The sequence below is a fragment of the Hippocampus comes genome, unplaced genomic scaffold, assembly GCF_001891065.2.
Source record: "Hippocampus comes isolate QL1 unplaced genomic scaffold, H_comes_QL1_v1.1 scaffold36, whole genome shotgun sequence".
In the NCBI taxonomy this organism is placed as follows: domain Eukaryota; kingdom Metazoa; phylum Chordata; class Actinopteri; order Syngnathiformes; family Syngnathidae; genus Hippocampus; species Hippocampus comes.
Window position 1 is genome coordinate 3,606,372 of NW_017805695.1, and position 18,056 is coordinate 3,624,427.

The window sequence follows — 18,056 nt, forward strand, 5'->3', positions numbered from 1 at the left end:
GTTGTGGATTTTCCAGTGGGTGACAGAATCCATGACTTCAGGGGAGGTACCATACCTTCACAAAAATAAAGAAAAACATTTATGTATGTTTGAAAATATCTATATTTCTAATTTCTTCTGACAAACAGTGAAAGAAGAGACAAAGTCATTATACATGTCAAGCAGAGTACTCCACAAAATGCTCCAGCTTCTTTCACAAGGGCTGGTATTAAAAGATTCACACAAAATGTTGAGTAATTAGCAGAGTGGATGGAATGATCAAAATAAGTTTGTTTTTTTTTTGCGGTGGTTTAAAAAAAGTCTTCAAATGTTAAATTATGTCAAAGTCCATCAACATTTCAGTTTTTTTTTAAAGAAAATGTTGCAATGTTAATTTTGTATTTTTTTTTTCTCGAAATTCCTGACACCCCTCTCGCAACGAACTACAGATAAGAAGATACGTACTCTATATAGGGATGGGATTGAAATCGGAACACACTGTGAAACCCATTCTGCAACCAAAACCACTTATCCAGCTGAGCTGGAGCCTATCCTCGCAGACCACAACCTAGAATGGTCACCAGTCATCACAGGGCACATAAAGTGACAACCAATCACACTCATGGTAAAATTGCAGTGTGGAAACGGAACCCATGATGCCTCCATAGAAGTCATGCAGGTGCACCACTATGCTGTCAGTGACGACTTTAGAAACCTGAAATAAAATAAATTGGCCACTGCCTCGGGAACTTTACCGCGGTAAAAAGCCATTTACAAGGCAATCTGCATCATAACTCACAAAGAACGTCTGATATCTCCCACTTACCTTCCTCAAGAGAGAAACAAGGTCTTTGGGCCAGGCCGGGCTGTACTGGACACTGACTGTGCTGAAGAGCTGGATTAGAGACTCCAGCGAGTTACTGGCATGGATGTCATAGGGCCTCTGGATGCATGGAATGAAGGAAATGTGAAAGAAACATCAAAGAAGACATCGTTAGGGGAACATTATTTTTGTAATGTATACAAAGAGTTGAGTTTCTGGGGTGCCTCCTCATCAATCAACTGTGAAATCAATCACCCATGTAAAGCTTCTTTATCTTTGGGATATTTTGACAAAATCATGTTATTAAAAGACGGAGAAACTGGTCTAAGTTGTGGAAAAAAATGTGTGTTTCTCCTACAAGGAGGACAAGTTCAGAGTTGGAATCTGACACCTTACCCATCCCCGCAGAACTTCGAAGACTGTCACCCCTAATGACCACCAGTCTACTTCAAATGCGTAGCCCATCCCTCCATTCATAAAGGATTGAAAGATCTCTGGAGCTGAGAGGGAACACAGTCACAGTGTACAGACAGTTCCGATTTCAAACATACACACAAACACATGAAGCGATGAGGAAATCAACAGACATCCGACTTTGGCACCTTTTGAGACAGCGTCTCGTCCAAGGTTCCAGACAAACTTTAATTTATTTATTTACTAGGAGCACAGTGGCCCTTAACCTGATATTTTCAGGGCACAATATTTAGGGGTGCACACAAATCACAAATGAACTTGCAATGTGAACATTCACATTTCCACTCACTATATTACTGATAAATGACAGAAATGTACAATGTGTATTTGAAAAATGAAGTATCAAGAGTTAGGGGAGTCAAAGGCCAAAATCCTGCTCCTGTTGATGTTTCACAAGACACTCACAAGAGTATGCAAATTACACAATACAGCTGCAATGTTACCCATGTATGGCTTGGTTCCAGCTAAGGCCGTTGCTCGCTCTCCGTCCTTTATTATTGTCGCTATGTTGAAGTCTGTCAAATGAGCATGGCCTGAGAGGAAACAAATACTCGTTAAGTTTGAGTCATTAATTATTTTGATAAGCAAAATGACCAAGAGAGACGTTAATCCTTGTTACGGTTATGAGTATCACACGTTTGTAACTTTCCTAGTCTATTATGACTTTGTTATAGATGAAATGAAAACAGGAAAACAGAGCCCATAGATTCATTTGTGTGTGACTTTGGGATATGGCCCAGACGCTTTGGTGCTGTTAAATTAAACACTGAATTCAAACTTTGAAAACCTGTTTGAATGTTCTTTTGCTGGTTGTGCATTTACAAAATTGTGCCACTAGGTGACTGTTAAATCAGTTCGAATAAAGCTTGCAGTGTGCATTTGAGGTGGTATATTCTCTGCCAGAGAGATATGGAGAGATATTGATGGGTTTTTTTTTTGTTTTTTTTAAGGCAGATGCTGATATTCCGCAGGAAAAAAAAAATCCCATTACCAATTAATTGGCAGACAAATTAAATGTGTATCATTCATAAAATAACTTCCTGGTATGTTGGAAATTATATATTTGGCCATTTATGACCTTATTTTAGTTTAACTCTATATTGGTGGATGTCAATAAGAGAGCATTTTGCTTAGGCAGGAATGGGAAGAAATGGGTTTTATTGTTAGTACAGTGTAATTGAGTGAAAAAAATCACTCTTGCCATTAAATGATGGTAACCTCCGCATTTATTTCACTGGCTGCCAAAATCAATTATTTTCATCATTTAATGAACAATACATCTCTAACATACTTTAATGTAATGCATCGAGGCCACAAAGGAAGACTCTAGCTAATAACTGGAATTAGGCAACCAAGCCAACTCGGTTTATAAAACCAGATGTCATCCTTACCTTGCTCATCCAAGAGAATGTTGTCTGGTTTGACATCTCTAAAGGAGACAAACACAATAACTTTATTCAGTACATGGGGTCAATGCCATGTCAGATATGAATACAGTATGTTTCCATATAGTAATACAGTAGTGCACTGTCTGTTATCAATCCTAGTATTGGTCTGGTAAATAGGAGTCACTGAGATGACATGTGTATGGGAAGTACAAATTATTTGTTGTGTATGTGAAGTACACATTATTTGTTGTGTATGTGAAAAACCCGTGGGAGGTGATTCAAGGCGTATGTACAGTAAGTGTGAAGTACATGTTGTTGCAACATGTGTGTTGTGGATGAGCATGACCATCACACAATAACAGGCAGGAAGTATGCATTCTGAATTGAACCCCTCCCAGAATGCATCAGAAGACCTCACGGAGGCTCGCACAGGTTTGGTAGCATATGCTCAATATTAGTCAACCACGCCACTGAGTACATCTCAGTGGCGTATATCAGTACATCATATTTTAGCAGTTCCCGGCACACTCAAGCCAGCCACATGATTAACACAGAGTGGGATGCCAAATTCATTATACTACACACACTACAATGCATAACATAAGCATTCATGGGCCGATTGCTTCCAATGTTTTAAGAACCAAATGCTAAAATTGTCTTCCAAAGAAAAAAAAAAAAATGAGGGTTGGTATGGTGTAGCAGGCTGAAGGGGCATACATGCATATTCATGAAGGAACTTCTAAAGAAAAGCTACACTAATGTAATAACTCCTTTAACTTATTGAATCACATTTCCCTAACATTTAAGGTGTTTTGTAACAAGTGGGAAGTCATGGAATTTCTTCTTTGTTAACCAGAAATACCCTTGACGAGGAAATTAAATGAGCCAAGATGTTTGGTGCGCTAAAATCCTGATGGATACTACACAAGAGGGACTCATCCCTTTTCCTCGCTGAGTAAAAGAACAAATTTTGCCTCCTTGGGCATAGCAGCAGCAGCAGCAGCAGAAGCTGACTGTTGCTAGGAGACCAGAGACCTTCTTCCTTCAGATAATGCAACAAAATAATTGTCTGGCATTCTCCTGTCAAAAACTTGCCGAGTGGAACAAAACTGAGGAGCTAGGGGTGACCATGGTTTGGATTATGGCTGTGAGAGTAGACGGTGACAAAAGAAAACAAAAAAAAACAGGAAAGCCGATGCCAGTGGAAGGGATGAAATAAAGTAAAAGACTTTTCATGTACTGTCACTGTCAGCTCAGTTTGCAGTTTCCTTAAAGGAGCCGACCATCAAATCGCGAAAGGAAGAAACCCAAAAGTAAATATACAACGTAATGGAATTTGCTTTCATCCTACATCAGAGATAATGTGATGTTAATTGTTTCCTTGCAGATAAACACAAGTGCACTGTTCTCGACATGCACGCACAGCACACACTTCAGTGTACCGTAGGCCAACTGAGTTCACACTCTTTTTCTGCCTCGCGTGGTTCTAAATCTGGGTCTGCAGGGAACTACCTCGTTCACTAGCTTACAATTAATGGTGTGCTCAGCACATCTGAACAAAGGCTGCAGACTGAATGCTCAACATGGCAGCAGATGATTAATTGTTAAGTGTTAATCTAACACACATAAAACTTTTCAATGAAAATACTGAACAACTAAGAATAGGAATTTACGCGTTGTGGATGAGTTATTAGTGAATAATAAGTCAGTCGGACAGCTGCATCATATTGCTCACACAGACGTCATTCACACCAACAGCTGTTAATATAGTCTTACAATTAAACGATATATAAAAATAAACCTGTTAACAGAACAATGATTCTGATGTGGTCAGTTGTGAAAAAATATGTTTTATTCTTGATCCCAAATTTCCGTCAAGCAACTTTAAAGTGCCGCATCCAGACAAATGATACAGAACGTACACACATAGAAAAAAGATACTTGTGCGGCTGATGTGTTGCCACTTGACATTTGCCACAGAAAAATCCCAGGCTCAGGTTCCAGCACATGTTCTCCACCTCCAGTGGTTGCTTAAAACTAGGATAAGTTTAACTCCATGCATGCCCACGTCAGTTTGACAGGCAGTTCATTTGAGTGTTGTTGCTCTTTTTATACCACTGACATTCCGTACGCTCCTATCAACGCATTGTTCCTGGTTGACATCTGTGACGCTGCAGTTTTAGCATAAAGCTAGCAACTCAAAAAGGAAAGGGTAGTTACGAGTACAATGAATATTGATCAAACAGCTGACTGATTCAAAGGGGTAAACAAATCTGCAGTGTAACAAATTGCTTTTAAAAAAACAGTAATTTTTACAGTTGCAGACTGTTTCTGAAAAAATACACACACACACACACACACACACACACACACACACACACACACACACACAAATGATGCACTCTGGGATACAGTGGAAGATAGCTTACCATCAATAAACCACAAATCAAATATAGAGTCACCAGATTTTCAAAATTGTAATTTCTCAGAAAATCCAATATACAGTAAATTCTCACCAGCAACTATTTATATCAAATGTAATTGCTAGTCAATCTGGCAAGCAGTTGCTGTGTTATTACTTTATGTAATAATATCTTGGTTGACAGTTCAACAGAGGTAAACAAGTCACTTCATTCAACCTTTTTTGCTCTGCAGCTATTGGAAGCTGCCTGTGCTGTTTACCCCGCACCTGTTGCGCATTGTAACGTTGGTTCTTGCAAATTCATTTAAAATAAAAATGAATCTGCAACATGTGCACCAAGTGTGGCACAGAAAAGGCTGGTAGAAGTACAGGTACGTGAAAATAAAAGAGGTTGACTTCCTACCTGTGGATGATGTGCTGGCTTTGCAGGTAGTCTAGTGCAAGTGTCATCTCACAGAGGTAAAGTTTAACAGCATCCTCGCTGAATGAGACACTTTGCTGCAAGTGGTAACGAAGGTCCCCTCCAAGGAGCAGATCCACCACCATGAACATGTCCTCCTCATCCTGGAATGAGTACCTGGCGTGGGGTTTTGGTTGTAAAGGGAGAAGGACGCCGCACTAAGTCACCGCTAGATTTTCAAAGAAACACAAGCTGCACACACAAAAGGCAAAGACGCACACCTTGCAATGACATGACATCGATGCATGCAGTACTTGTGCAAAGCTTAAACTGGATTTGTTTCAAAAGCCACGTTACATTTTTTTAAAAAAAACACAAGTGACAGAATGCAAGATGTGCATTCAGAGTATGTTGCGATTTGAGGATGAATGCACCTTAAATTGCAGTAACAGAGATAAATGTCGATATGTTTCTAGCATGCCATTTTTTGGAGTTAGAGATGAAAGTGGACTTTCCTGAAAATACAAATATATATATATATATATAGATAGATAGATAGATAGATAGATATATATATATATATAAAATTTTAACTGACTTACCAGGTTTGTCGACCTTTCTAAAGTAGTCGGATAAAAAAATAAAAATCTCCGTTCAAGTCCTTTTAATCAACCCATTCCTAACACTCGCGTCTATTGCACGTATGTCTGCTTGCCTGTCTACCTGTTTGAACATTGCGCTGGGGCCGTACCTGGCCGATCACATGTGAATTAGTTTACACAAAACGCTATTCATATACTCGACACTCAATGATTAATCCACCTTTTGTGTACACACGTGCACCCTTTGTGGCTTCCGTTCTCGCCGAAATTTCGAAATCTCCGAGATATGGCGAGGCCATGACAATGCGAGGGGAGGATGCCTCAACATGGCGACGCTCGTGAAAGCAAAACAACGAACTCAAATGCGTGTTCGTTCAATGTTGTCAACTAATATCCGGATTAATTTTAGGCAATTTTTCCTCAATTTTCCGGAGGAAATTTCATGAAAATTTGAAAATCCGGAATTCCGGGAAAATCCGGAGGACTTTCATCTCTACGGAGTGAATGCAAAAAACGAAAGTGTTGTTTCAAGTGACATACCGGCCATTTTTTTTAAAATTGATTTTAATCAACTGGAAGCTGCTTTTGCCCCACAATTTGCACCTTTGTTAATCAGGCTTACTAAACCATGCAAAATCAAATTAAAACACAAGCTCAGCAAGAGAATGGGGATTTGAAATGCTTCACGTCATGGCCTCTGCTCCATAAACAGACCAATCCATCAAGCACATGGGTGAACAAACTGAATACAAACAAATTCAATACGGTATATCATTTTAGAAAAGTAGGCAGAATGTTGTTTTTTTTTTTCAATATGCAGAGGAGGTGGTATTACACATTTCTAATGTGCCACTGGCTTCTTCTTCTATTTTTTATTTTGTTATTTATTTTTAAGCCCTATAGTAAATTGTATTCCACTTGTAACCCTCAGCACTGTATATGTCTGGTATTCACATTCTGATCATTCCTCTTCAGATGCAATGCCCTGCATCTATAAACTGGGATTTTTTTTTTTTTTTACTGAGACTTCTTGCTTCAAAGAAAAAAAAACATTCGAAGCACTGTTTGATGCTTCTTCTAAAAGCCTTTGACTTACCCTTGACTTTCATGTGATTGGACAGATAATGGCTGGTTCTGCTTTGTATTGCTATTAAATAATTCAAAATTACATTTCCTCCTGCATACAAATGGCTGGCCAGTCTTTGTATGATACATGAAGGATAGCAGAACCAAAGATGCAAAGATCATCTTCAATGTAGCAGAGCCTCAACAGATGGCTAGCCCCAGGATGCAGCATTCCTCATCGTCACCCTTTTATCACCTCATGGGCAATATCTTCCTCACAGGGGCCACTTGACCAGACAGCTTCCTCTGCTCTGGCACTCGTTATCTCATTGCCCCACATTCATTGAGCTTGTGTTTCTATATCGAGCACATAGCACATGTTTGGAATCGCATAAAAAAAATGTGAGTTATTACAACATCCCTGAATCAAACTGTGTGGTATTTAAAAATCAACATTTATGCAGTGGTACATGATCAAAAGCTGAGACAAGTTAAAATCTTGGTGAAGAAGTGAATGCCTGAGGTTTACAGAGGTCTGTTCAAAAGCAGGAAGAGGGTACTTTCGGTCAGAACAGGACTGGCCTGCTCCAGTCACAGCAACAAAAAGAGGAAGGTTACCCCAGTAGAAGGAGAACAAGGAAAGGGCTGCAATAATCAGGCCACAGTGACAAACGAGCACGGGGAGGCAGGGAACAAGGAGCTATCGAAGATGAGAGAAAGAGAACAGTTTTGTGCCAAGGAAAGATACACATTTGTGATCCTGTTGGCTGTGTTTGGTCTGCAAAATGAAGGCAACCTATGTCAATGAAGTTGACGACTGGCTAGTTGGAAGTGACTGCATCCCTTCACCACAACAGACTTGCAGGTGGCTCAAAAGATTTCTCCAACTGTGTGATTGAGCACTGTCCCTGCTTCTCAACACCTGAAGGCATACCACCTATTGTACCTGTACAATTTAAGTTGCCCTGCTTTCACAACTGACTCTCCCATTTGTATTATACCCGCCCCCCCCCGACCCCCAATACAGTAGTTTTCTAAAAGTAGCAGCACTGTGCCAATAACACACGTCACCCAAGTTATAACAGCATGGGAGGCACGCCACGTTTTAGGCAAATGATGTATGTTTAAGTCAACTTGTTATGAATTCTCACTGAGGGTATAAAGGGTTACTTTGTTCCACAATTGCAAAAAGGCCCTGTTTCACCCAAGCTTGAAATCAATATTCCTAATGGAGCCTGAGCAGGCCGCAGCAGATCTATCCTCGGCACTCCTCTTGCTCAAATTGGATTCTGATGAGAGGATGAATAAACAAGAGGAAAACACCGTCACATTACCCATTTTAGTTAAAAAAAAAAATCGAGATATATATTTTAGGACTTCCTGCAATTACACGAGTTAACCTTGCCGCTCAATCAATGGTTCAACAAAGCAAAAGGCAACATCCGTTTGATGTTGATTCCTTGGGGAAAACTAGTCATGCTTTTTGAACATTTTGTGGTCGTGCTTCAAGCAAAATTGTATTTTCTAAGTACGCACGATTATTCAAGAACCACAGAATGGTGAGAGATGACCTCTAAACTCTAGGTTTGAAACATGCGGAAGAAAGGAAGAGTCGGTCTTCCCATGTGCTAATCCTTGAAAGGATTTGACACTTGTAGTACACAGTACGCAATCTTCACAGCTCCAAGGTAATCCATTAAATGTTACCTCAACTCCTACACATAGTTATGCAGTGAGGGACTGGGTGTAGCAATTACAGTGTGTTGTAAAGTCAACATCAGCTCTGCTTAAGGCAACACAACTGATGGGATTCACCAGGTAGCCTTTTAATTAATTTGCTTTGCAGCTGTACTGGTAGTACAAAAAAAAAACCCAACAGATTTCTGGATATCTCCTTGAAAGTCAGAATTAACTCTCCGTGTGTGGGTTAAGGATGGAGGAAAATCCTATTTACAAATCCTATCGAGTCTGAATACACATACTACCCTAGCACTGGTTTCAACAACTCTCCTGTTTGCTCTCTCCACGACGGGAGAAATTATTTACTGTGACAGCTGTTTGGTGTGTTCCTGCCTTCATAGTAGCTACGGATGTGTATGAGGCTCCCTCCTGGCATGGTCTCAAGAAAAGCACTTCTAAAACGATATCAAAGCTGGTGTTTCTCACATGTTTGCTTGTGAGAATAAAGAGATCCCCAATTCCCCAGCGGCTCTATTGCACACCCATTAACAATTACTGGACTGGCCTGCCCAATTGCTTAGCAACAGAAATTGCAACACTAAAGGGGTAAGCTCATGAACATGGAATCTGTCAGATCTATAGGGTTTTCGCAGTTGGTGAATTCATTGCATTTCTAGCCATTATTAAATGAAGGAGACGGTGGCAAGATGAAGCAGAGGCTTCATTAGTCCTGTCTCATTACCTGTGCAGCTGATAGGCTGTCAAGTAGAATTTAATAGAGCGGATTCATTGCAATGCAGACTAAACACGATACACTGAGCATCTTGATAAAGAACTGTATTAAAACTGGGAAAGAAATAAGTTATACAAAGTACACACACGCACGCACGCGCATACACACACACACACACACACACACACACACACACACACACACACACACACACACACACACACTCTTTGTCGAACACCATAATTTTAGAAGCTAATGCTTGTTACAAACTAACAGTCTGTGCTAGCACTGCAGCGTTGCTTACCTCTTGGCTTTGACATGACGGTGCAACAGCTGCCACGTCAAATAGGTTATTTTCCTTAGGGAACTTTGGCTAGCCAAGCAAGCAAGTCATTGTTGGAGAAATGTAAAATGTTAATGACGTGCAAAGCAGGTCCTCGTGAAATTCAACAATCAATACAATTATTAAGAAGTCAATTTTTTTCACATAATGTTCTCTTGAAGATCCGATTTGTTAATCTGTAAATAAAACCATTAAAATATTGCTCAAACATTGGCAGTAATGGTGGAAGCTTTGTACATGATTGCAAATCCCAGTCACTTCTGGGCAATCAGACTATTCCTGACATAAGAGTACTTGGGTCTTATTAAGACTGGGGAATTATGGCTTCAAATGAGACGGCAAATGGGGTAGTGTTTGTTTCCATATTGGATGTAGATTGCAAGTTGCTCTATTACCTACAAAGTAATTCTGTATCTGTAGCAGCAGCGGTAAGCAGAGCACCACGGCGCACAGCAAACTAGAACACAGAAGGCTTTGGCAGTGAAACACTCGTGATGGGAATTGAACTATAAAAAAAAATGATACAAGCTCACTACTGTACACAGATTAAAATGGCCTCCATTTGATCTAGTGCAGTGGCTTGTAAAGATGGCCACAGCCTCTCACAATTAGACTCAATACTTTGTCTCCACACATCTTGTCCCTAACTGCATATTATGAGGACATCATGCATGATGTGAAAGGGACAAAATATTCTTGCCACGTGTCTGGAAAAGATGGATGCACGCAATATCATGCTACCAATTACAGGAGAGTTAAGTGCTTTGTGCAATATGCCATGAATGGCGTGCCAGGTCCCCAATTACATTTAGAAACGTGTCCCACCCGGTGATGAGCGTTGAATAATGAAAGCAGCCGCCACTCACTAACTTATCCAACTCGAGGGAGAACCGAGGTCAATTCAAAGCACAATTATTATCAAATGTGGAAGCGTGCTTACCGAGTCCAAAATATCTTGTGTAAATGATCCAAGTTAATACCTGTGATGTCTGCTAAGCTGTGCAAAAGTTTTCCTCCTCTTGGTGCCAAATGAAGTGTTTGCAATACGAGGTGCATTATATCTACAAAGAATGTACTGTATCTCTTTCAGGTTTCAAGCAAACATGCATCCCTCGAGTTACTTTTGGCTGGACATACATGCAGACAAGGGACAAAGCTTTGCATTCCACATTGAAAGGGTAAAAACATAAGATAGTCACCAGAGATTTACTAAAAAAACATGTTCAATTTCCTGGAGAATCTCAAGCTCTCTAAAGACGTTTCGGACCTCATCTCTTTCTATACATTGTTGTTTGTTCATGTATTTCATGGCGTACATCTTCTCCGTGTCCCTCTTTTGCACGATGCATACCTGCAATGGAAGTGACAGAATGAAGTGATGAGAGAAGGGAGAGAAAAATGGAAAAGAATAGGTAAGTCGTCATTTTAAAGCACAATATCATAAAATACAATGTGTGATTCAGAGGTGGACACTGCCATCAGTCTTGACTGCTTCATTCCAGACTGAGGGAAATTTTCAACATGGATACACTACACAGATGCTTTAAGCACATTTAAACGTAATACTGTAGGTATTGTAGTGCCTGTAACCATGCATGTGGTATATGCCTTTATGTGTTAGTGCCTGGTGGAATGGCGTGTGATGTATACGAGTCTGCGCGTGTGAGTGTCTGGGCATCAGCAGTGGATGGTGGCAAGCCCCACTGTTAAAATTATTAATAATAAACATAAATAAATGAATCAATATAACACCAGAAAGGTGTCATTTTCTGTCTGTTTTGATTATGTTTCAGCTCCAGCTGGAGTTGGACTTGAAACAGCTGGAAGGGCAGCTGGCTCGGTACACCCTGAACTGGTTGCCAGCCAGCCAACCATTCGCGCTCACAATCACACCGAGGGATACATTTTGGGGGGATGTGGCGGTAAACCGGAGAAAACCGACACAGGCACGGGGAGAATGTGAAACTCGACACAGGAAGGCCGGGCCTGGAATCGAGCCAATGACTTCTGCGGTGTAAGGTGGACGTACAAAGTAGTCGACCACCATGCCGCCCGCATGGTATTTTTTCCTTAATATCAAGGGAAGATATCAAATTATGTTCACAAAAATAAAGCCTTAATGCGTGAGTTTGCAGTTTTTAGCAGTGACACGTCACACTGATATGCTGATTTGACTCGGATATAGTGTGTTCTTTTAAACAAACAAATAAATAAATAAATAAATAAATAGATAGATGAAAAGAAAAAGCTAAGTCGGCCTTGAAATGAACGGCTCTCATTTTTTCACTTGCATTACTTTCATCACAGTAACTACCTGCTTGCTCATCTATAATTGAGCAACATACATTACCAGTGATAACATTTTAAAACAGAACATAGTTTTTTGTGTTATATTATCTACACTAGATAGGTCCTTAAGAATTGTTAACATTGCTTCATGCACTTGTATTTAAAAATCAAAGCATCCCCACTAGACCAAAAAGCCTCTTTATCAGTTTATTGGCATCGGTGAGTTGAGATTCTCAGCGTTACAACTTACAGCTCCTGACCATCCCTTATAGCAAGATGATCATTGCACTCATCACAATACCCAGTTCTCTTTGCTCTAAGTAAGGCCATATGCACTGCACTGTGATAGAAGGGAGTCTAAATAAACCTCTCCTGCAAACGAAATGTTGTTTGAAGGTCCTTCTTTTCTGGTTACAAAAACATACAACCTCTTAATAAGACACACACAACCCTTTTATGTTAAAAAAATGTTTTCCATGCCAGTGTCAAGTACTTGGTTGAAAAGCATGCCATCTTTTAGAGACACTCTGGCATTTCACTGGTTCAGTGGACCTATTTTAGACTTCTTCATAGCACTGGGACCTTAAGTATAACATTCAAGGCAAGGATTATGTAACTATTGTGAAAGCTACCCTGAGCTTCACAAAGAGTAAACACAATGTGAACTGAACTGCATTTATTTCACAATACAGAGAAAGATGATAAATGCCATACTAGGAGAAAAACAGATCACGAAGGTCAAACTTAAGAAACTGAGACATTTTCTTAAAGGGCATTAATAATTATGTATAGCATGTGGAAATTGGGTGATATTCGATCAAGATAATGTAAGTCAATTTAAAGATCACAAATTATGGAGCTCAGTTTCTCCCCAAAATGTTTGGGAAAATATGTGTGTGTGTGTGTGTGTGTGTGGGGGGGGGGGGTGTCATTTATATCTGCAAAATGCTAGTATTCGTTGAATCGCAAACCTGAAAAGCAATCATTTTCATTCAGACAATGCTTTATGGGCTCTAGCTCAAAACATGGGTGTGTGACTTCGATCAGTTTACTCCTGGAGGGTCACATCCCATTCAAGAATCTGAAAAAAATTACTAAGAAGGGGATAAGAACCAGAACCGGACGACGAGAACAACAACTATTTCCACCGCACCTGATGTTTCTATTTCAATTTCAGAGCTTCGAATAATGATATATCCAATATTTTAGGTAACGTTTGTAAAAACATGATCTTTTTAGGAGATAAATCAAGGTTTTGACAGGATTAAGTGTGATCATCATGTCTGAGTGTGGCTCACCCTGTTACACAGGATTTTGGTCAGGAGTTGTGTGTCAAGCATAAGCCCAACCATAACTGTCAGGCATGTAGCCGTGGCTCTTTTCTGGCTGGAATCTTGGTCAGCACAGTAAAATGATAAAAGTTCAAAAGGATTTATTCATATATTCATACAGACTAGAAGCAATCCAGTGCATTAAACTGGCTCACTGTGGAGAAGGCAAGACCAATATTTTAGTTTATATTTTGTGGCAGCTTTCCTCCAATGTCTTAAAAGCTATTTGCATATAAATTGAGACATTTTCCACTGAAACTGAAAAAAGTAGCGTACAGACTAAGGCACATCTCTGTGAAGTGTCGTTTTGGGACAGAGGTTTCAAAAAAAGACCACAGTCAATTAATGAAAAGCTCCCACTTGAACCAAACAAGCTATTAAACTTTGTGAAATAATAAAAAAAAAGCTTCTTTTTAGGCAGGTAGATTTGACACAGATCAAGTTTGCAGTGCCTTGTGGGTAGGTAGTGGTCGTAAAGGTCTTTCGAGCCACTGGCTCGGTCAGGGGTGCCAAAGTCCAGTCCTCAAGAACGAGCTCATCAGCAAACTTTGGCAGAAGCCTGATAATGATCTTTATCATTTGAATCTGGTGTATTGTCGGAGGGAGACATCTAAAACAGGCTGGATCGGGGCTCTCGAGGACCGGATTTGGGCACGCCTTGGCTCGATGCTGCCAGCTGCCCCCCAAAAAAACAGGCCATACATTTTTGAACCTGAAATTAAAGTTGAATTCATCCCAAATGGGACATAATAGGGATGCTCTTTGTATACATTTTCAACACGCGGGTAACATTAACCACAAATACCATATGTAGTTATTTTTAGACGAACTGGTCAACAGTTAAAACGTTAAACGACCAGGGGCTGCTGTTTACTTGTTTTTCATCTTCATTTGCATTGGGGACTGCAAAGGGACATGGTGGAGGGCGAAAACTGAAAATCTGTTTTGAGCAGCTGTGTTTACACCCTGCATCTTATTACTCGAAGTTACGGTCCAGGTGACAAAGCATTTAGCACTGCGGCTGATGCATGATGCATAGCCAACTGAAAATGTGATAATTGTTTCTGTTAAGGACACAATAAAATAGACGTTAAATATATATAGACAGACGGTAGTGCATCGGCCAAGTCAAACGGTTCTTGATGTGTATTGAGCACAATGCTGGCTTGGAGTGAGATGGTGTCTCAATGTTGGCTGTAATCTTTGACCGCCAGCTGCTCATAGAACCTGTTTAACTCTCCCAAATAGCTTTTTAGAGTGGGTGAGACAGGCAGGTGCACGCACACAAAAACAAATTGATTTCACTCTGGATGGAAGAGCGGTGTCGGTCTCATTAGTATCCTTGAAGACAGGCGCTCAAATATATTCAGTTTGACATCGCACAAGCTTCATTGCTCACAAATACTTTTTATCTCTGAAGCATGACTGTTTTTTTTTTTTAATCTCAGGACAGTCATTATTTAATTAGCACAAAAAGGAGAATAACACTAATAGTGTAGTAGCAGGCTGCTTCTTATAGTCATGGGTCATCCGAAATGCTGAATGAGTCTTACTGCAATTGACCAATTGACAAAACATCATCTTCAAATTCAAAGTCCAGTAATATATGAATAAAGAAGTTTGATATTAGCGAATATCTCAACAAGTGAGATGCAAATGAGTTCCGACCTATTGAGAAAGTGAATTTGTTTTTTTTTTTATAGGTCATTTAACAAAGGTTGGGTGCCTTCAAGGCAATGATGTCTGGTACTTATTTGTGCAATAATTTTAATGAAAAGGATGGGGCGCCACACTGGGCTTTCCGAAGCTGGAAATGTCTGAAGACTTACAAGTTAGTGTTGGTAGAAAATTTTCGTAATATTCATCATAATCATTTGACAGATTTATCTACAATACCATTCGATTCAATTCCATGAAGCAGAATAATGATTGAAAAATAGCAAAGCCATTTTGTAGTACCCGTCAGCAGATCTGTACATCTAAAGATTATCAGAATTATTATTATTGTTTTTTGTTTTTTGTTACCCACAGGTAGTGAATTGTCACTTTGAAACCTACATGCAGGTGAAGTACAATCAGTTAATGGGATGGAACGGGAGTGAAAATCCACTCCCATGCCATCCTCTAATGTAGACGAGTTTCAGCAAGAACAGCACCCCGCCCACCCCGGGAAAAAATAAATACAAGGAAAACTGGCAGAAGGGAGTAGAGGGCGAAAGAAGAAAAAAATATATAAAGGAAAATATGATTGTATATGCTGAAAAAGCTTGGTTTATTAACGATGGCAGCACAGATATTGCGTTTGCTAGGTCTTATTCTGCAGACATTGATCAAGTCTGTAAATAGTGCATTACAACCGATCACCAATTTTGTATGAAATGCAAAATATCTGCCGATCCAATACAGCCAGTCAGATCTGTATCAAGTCTGTAATTATAAATATACCGGTAGGTAAGCATTGTTGAAAAGCCAAGGCTCAAAAAATATAAATTTCTCTCCAGAATCAGACACGTATTAATTGTGCTGCTATTATGTTATTCAAAGTGGGAAGTTACCAGCTTTAACGTGGTTCCACCTAGATGTCTGTGAAACGTGTAATCGATTACCCAAACACTTAATTGAGTTTGTCATGTCAATCTTAGCTTAGCTTAGAATTTAACATGGCTTCTTCATCTTTTCTCATCATCCCTTTGTGAGTATGATGCTTGGAAGAAATGCAGCTTATCAGCCGCCATGTAGGCAATGATTATTTTCAGGAGCGACTCCACAACGCGTTTTGGTGCACTAGCAGCCAGCCGAAGCTGTTGCTAGCTTGGCAGCTTCTGCGCGACCTCCGACTACTCGAGGTAGGGTACGTGCACCCAGCAAAGCTCGTTTGGAGCCGTCTTGTTGGCGGCGTTTGATTCTCAGTTTTGCGATTAAAAGTTTATTAATGTGATGCAAAATACAATTTTGGACCCACAAATTGCAATGCGGAACCGCTTATTTCGAGCCTTGTTAAGTACAAATATTTTGTATTGATTTCATTTTTCATCTGCAACCTTGTGGTGCCGTTCATCATCAATTCAGCTTCTGAACGGCAGCGAAACCAGTGGCCGACAATCACTCTCTCATTAAAGCTAATTGCTAAACCTCATATACTGCTCATGTTCAGTCAGTTTCAACCAGGTCGCTCGTAGTGCAGCAAACTTTGTTGTGATCTGTAACACACTGACCTGTATGCTGAATGAACTAAATAGAAGTGAATTTAAAAATTCTATTTTTGCAGATTCAGATATTTATTAATCGTGGTCTAAGTCACCAAGTACTACTTTTGTGTCTTCTGTATACAGTCAGAAATGATAAATGATTTTATGGTTTCCATCAAGGCATGGCTAGCATTGTTTAAGATTTTTTTTATTTCTTCGGCTTACCCAATTCTCTGCGCGACAACACAGTGTGAAATGCACTGAACCATGAGAGATGAAACAGCATTATTCTCTGATTAAGTTTGAGATTGATGTGAGGACAATTGTTTTAACACACATTGCCAGTGAGCAGTAATTGGAAAAGAATTGGGTCGGAAAAGGTTGTCTTCCTGAAATTTAGCTGTGCAAGCTTAACCAACACACACACGCACACATTCACTAGCACATGCACATATCGGGACTCAGAATGATGTTGAATTTGGGAAGACTCCGAGGGAGGCAAGCAAGGCAAACAGACTTTCAAGGTCTGATGAATATGTTATCCACGGAGAGCGGAGGGAATAATTTCCTCTTATCGGCAAAGGCTGATTCATGACATTACAACATGCCACTCATGTTATGAATCAGACTTCTGAGTCATTCAAAATATTCCTTCATGGTTTTAGAAATGAAACACACGTCCAAAATGTATATTTGCAGTTTGGAATAACAGTGTGAAAATTGGGGAAAAATATTCACTTAATTTTTTTTTTTTTACTTGAATGATGTTCTGGAGAGAACTAACTTAGAAGAGGTTGTTAAAAAGGCACAGATAATGTACATCCATCCTTTTCTGCACCATTTATCCTCACAAGCGAAGTGGGTGAGTTGTAGCCGATACCAGCTCATTTCGGGCAAGAGGGAGGGTACACCCTGAATTAATGGCCAACTGCATATCAAGCATTCTACTCTATTGCAGATGTCTAAAATAGAGCTCGAATTAGCCGTTCATGACATCTGCTTTCACACAGTTGACGGTTTTTGCAAAAGACACGAGCCCACACACATGCACACAACACACCGAGCATGTATAAAATAATTATGTCCATGTAAAACAAAACCAACCCAAATACAATTTTTTTTTTTTTACAGTTTAAAAGGGGTTAGATAAAAGCAAGAATCATTAATCAGGCTGTATAGTTGCCTTCTAAGTGGTACTTTGCATATAACAAAGAATAAATGCAGTTTCAATAACCCTTCGGGGTAAAGACAAATAACAGAAAACTGCTTTCAAAGGAATTGAAACTAATTTGCCCACCCCTAATTTATGCGAAGTGGTACTTTGAAGTAACTCGGTTAA

At 39.8% G+C, this 18,056-nt stretch overlaps 1 protein-coding gene across 1 annotated transcript in view; it reads right to left on the bottom strand.

The window, feature by feature from the left end:
• Positions 1 to 18,056, bottom strand: part of stk32c (serine/threonine kinase 32C) — a 54,344-nt gene that overhangs the window by 12,018 nt on the left and 24,270 nt on the right. The window contains exons 3-8 of the mRNA XM_019882145.1: positions 11,109 to 11,260; positions 5,490 to 5,663; positions 2,668 to 2,705; positions 1,720 to 1,809; positions 1,199 to 1,302; positions 806 to 922 (exon numbers count right to left, since the gene is read on the bottom strand). Of these exons, the coding sequence (XP_019737704.1) occupies positions 806 to 922; positions 1,199 to 1,302; positions 1,720 to 1,809; positions 2,668 to 2,705; positions 5,490 to 5,663; positions 11,109 to 11,260 (675 nt within the window). The remainder of the gene's footprint in view (positions 1 to 805; positions 923 to 1,198; positions 1,303 to 1,719; positions 1,810 to 2,667; positions 2,706 to 5,489; positions 5,664 to 11,108; positions 11,261 to 18,056) is intronic.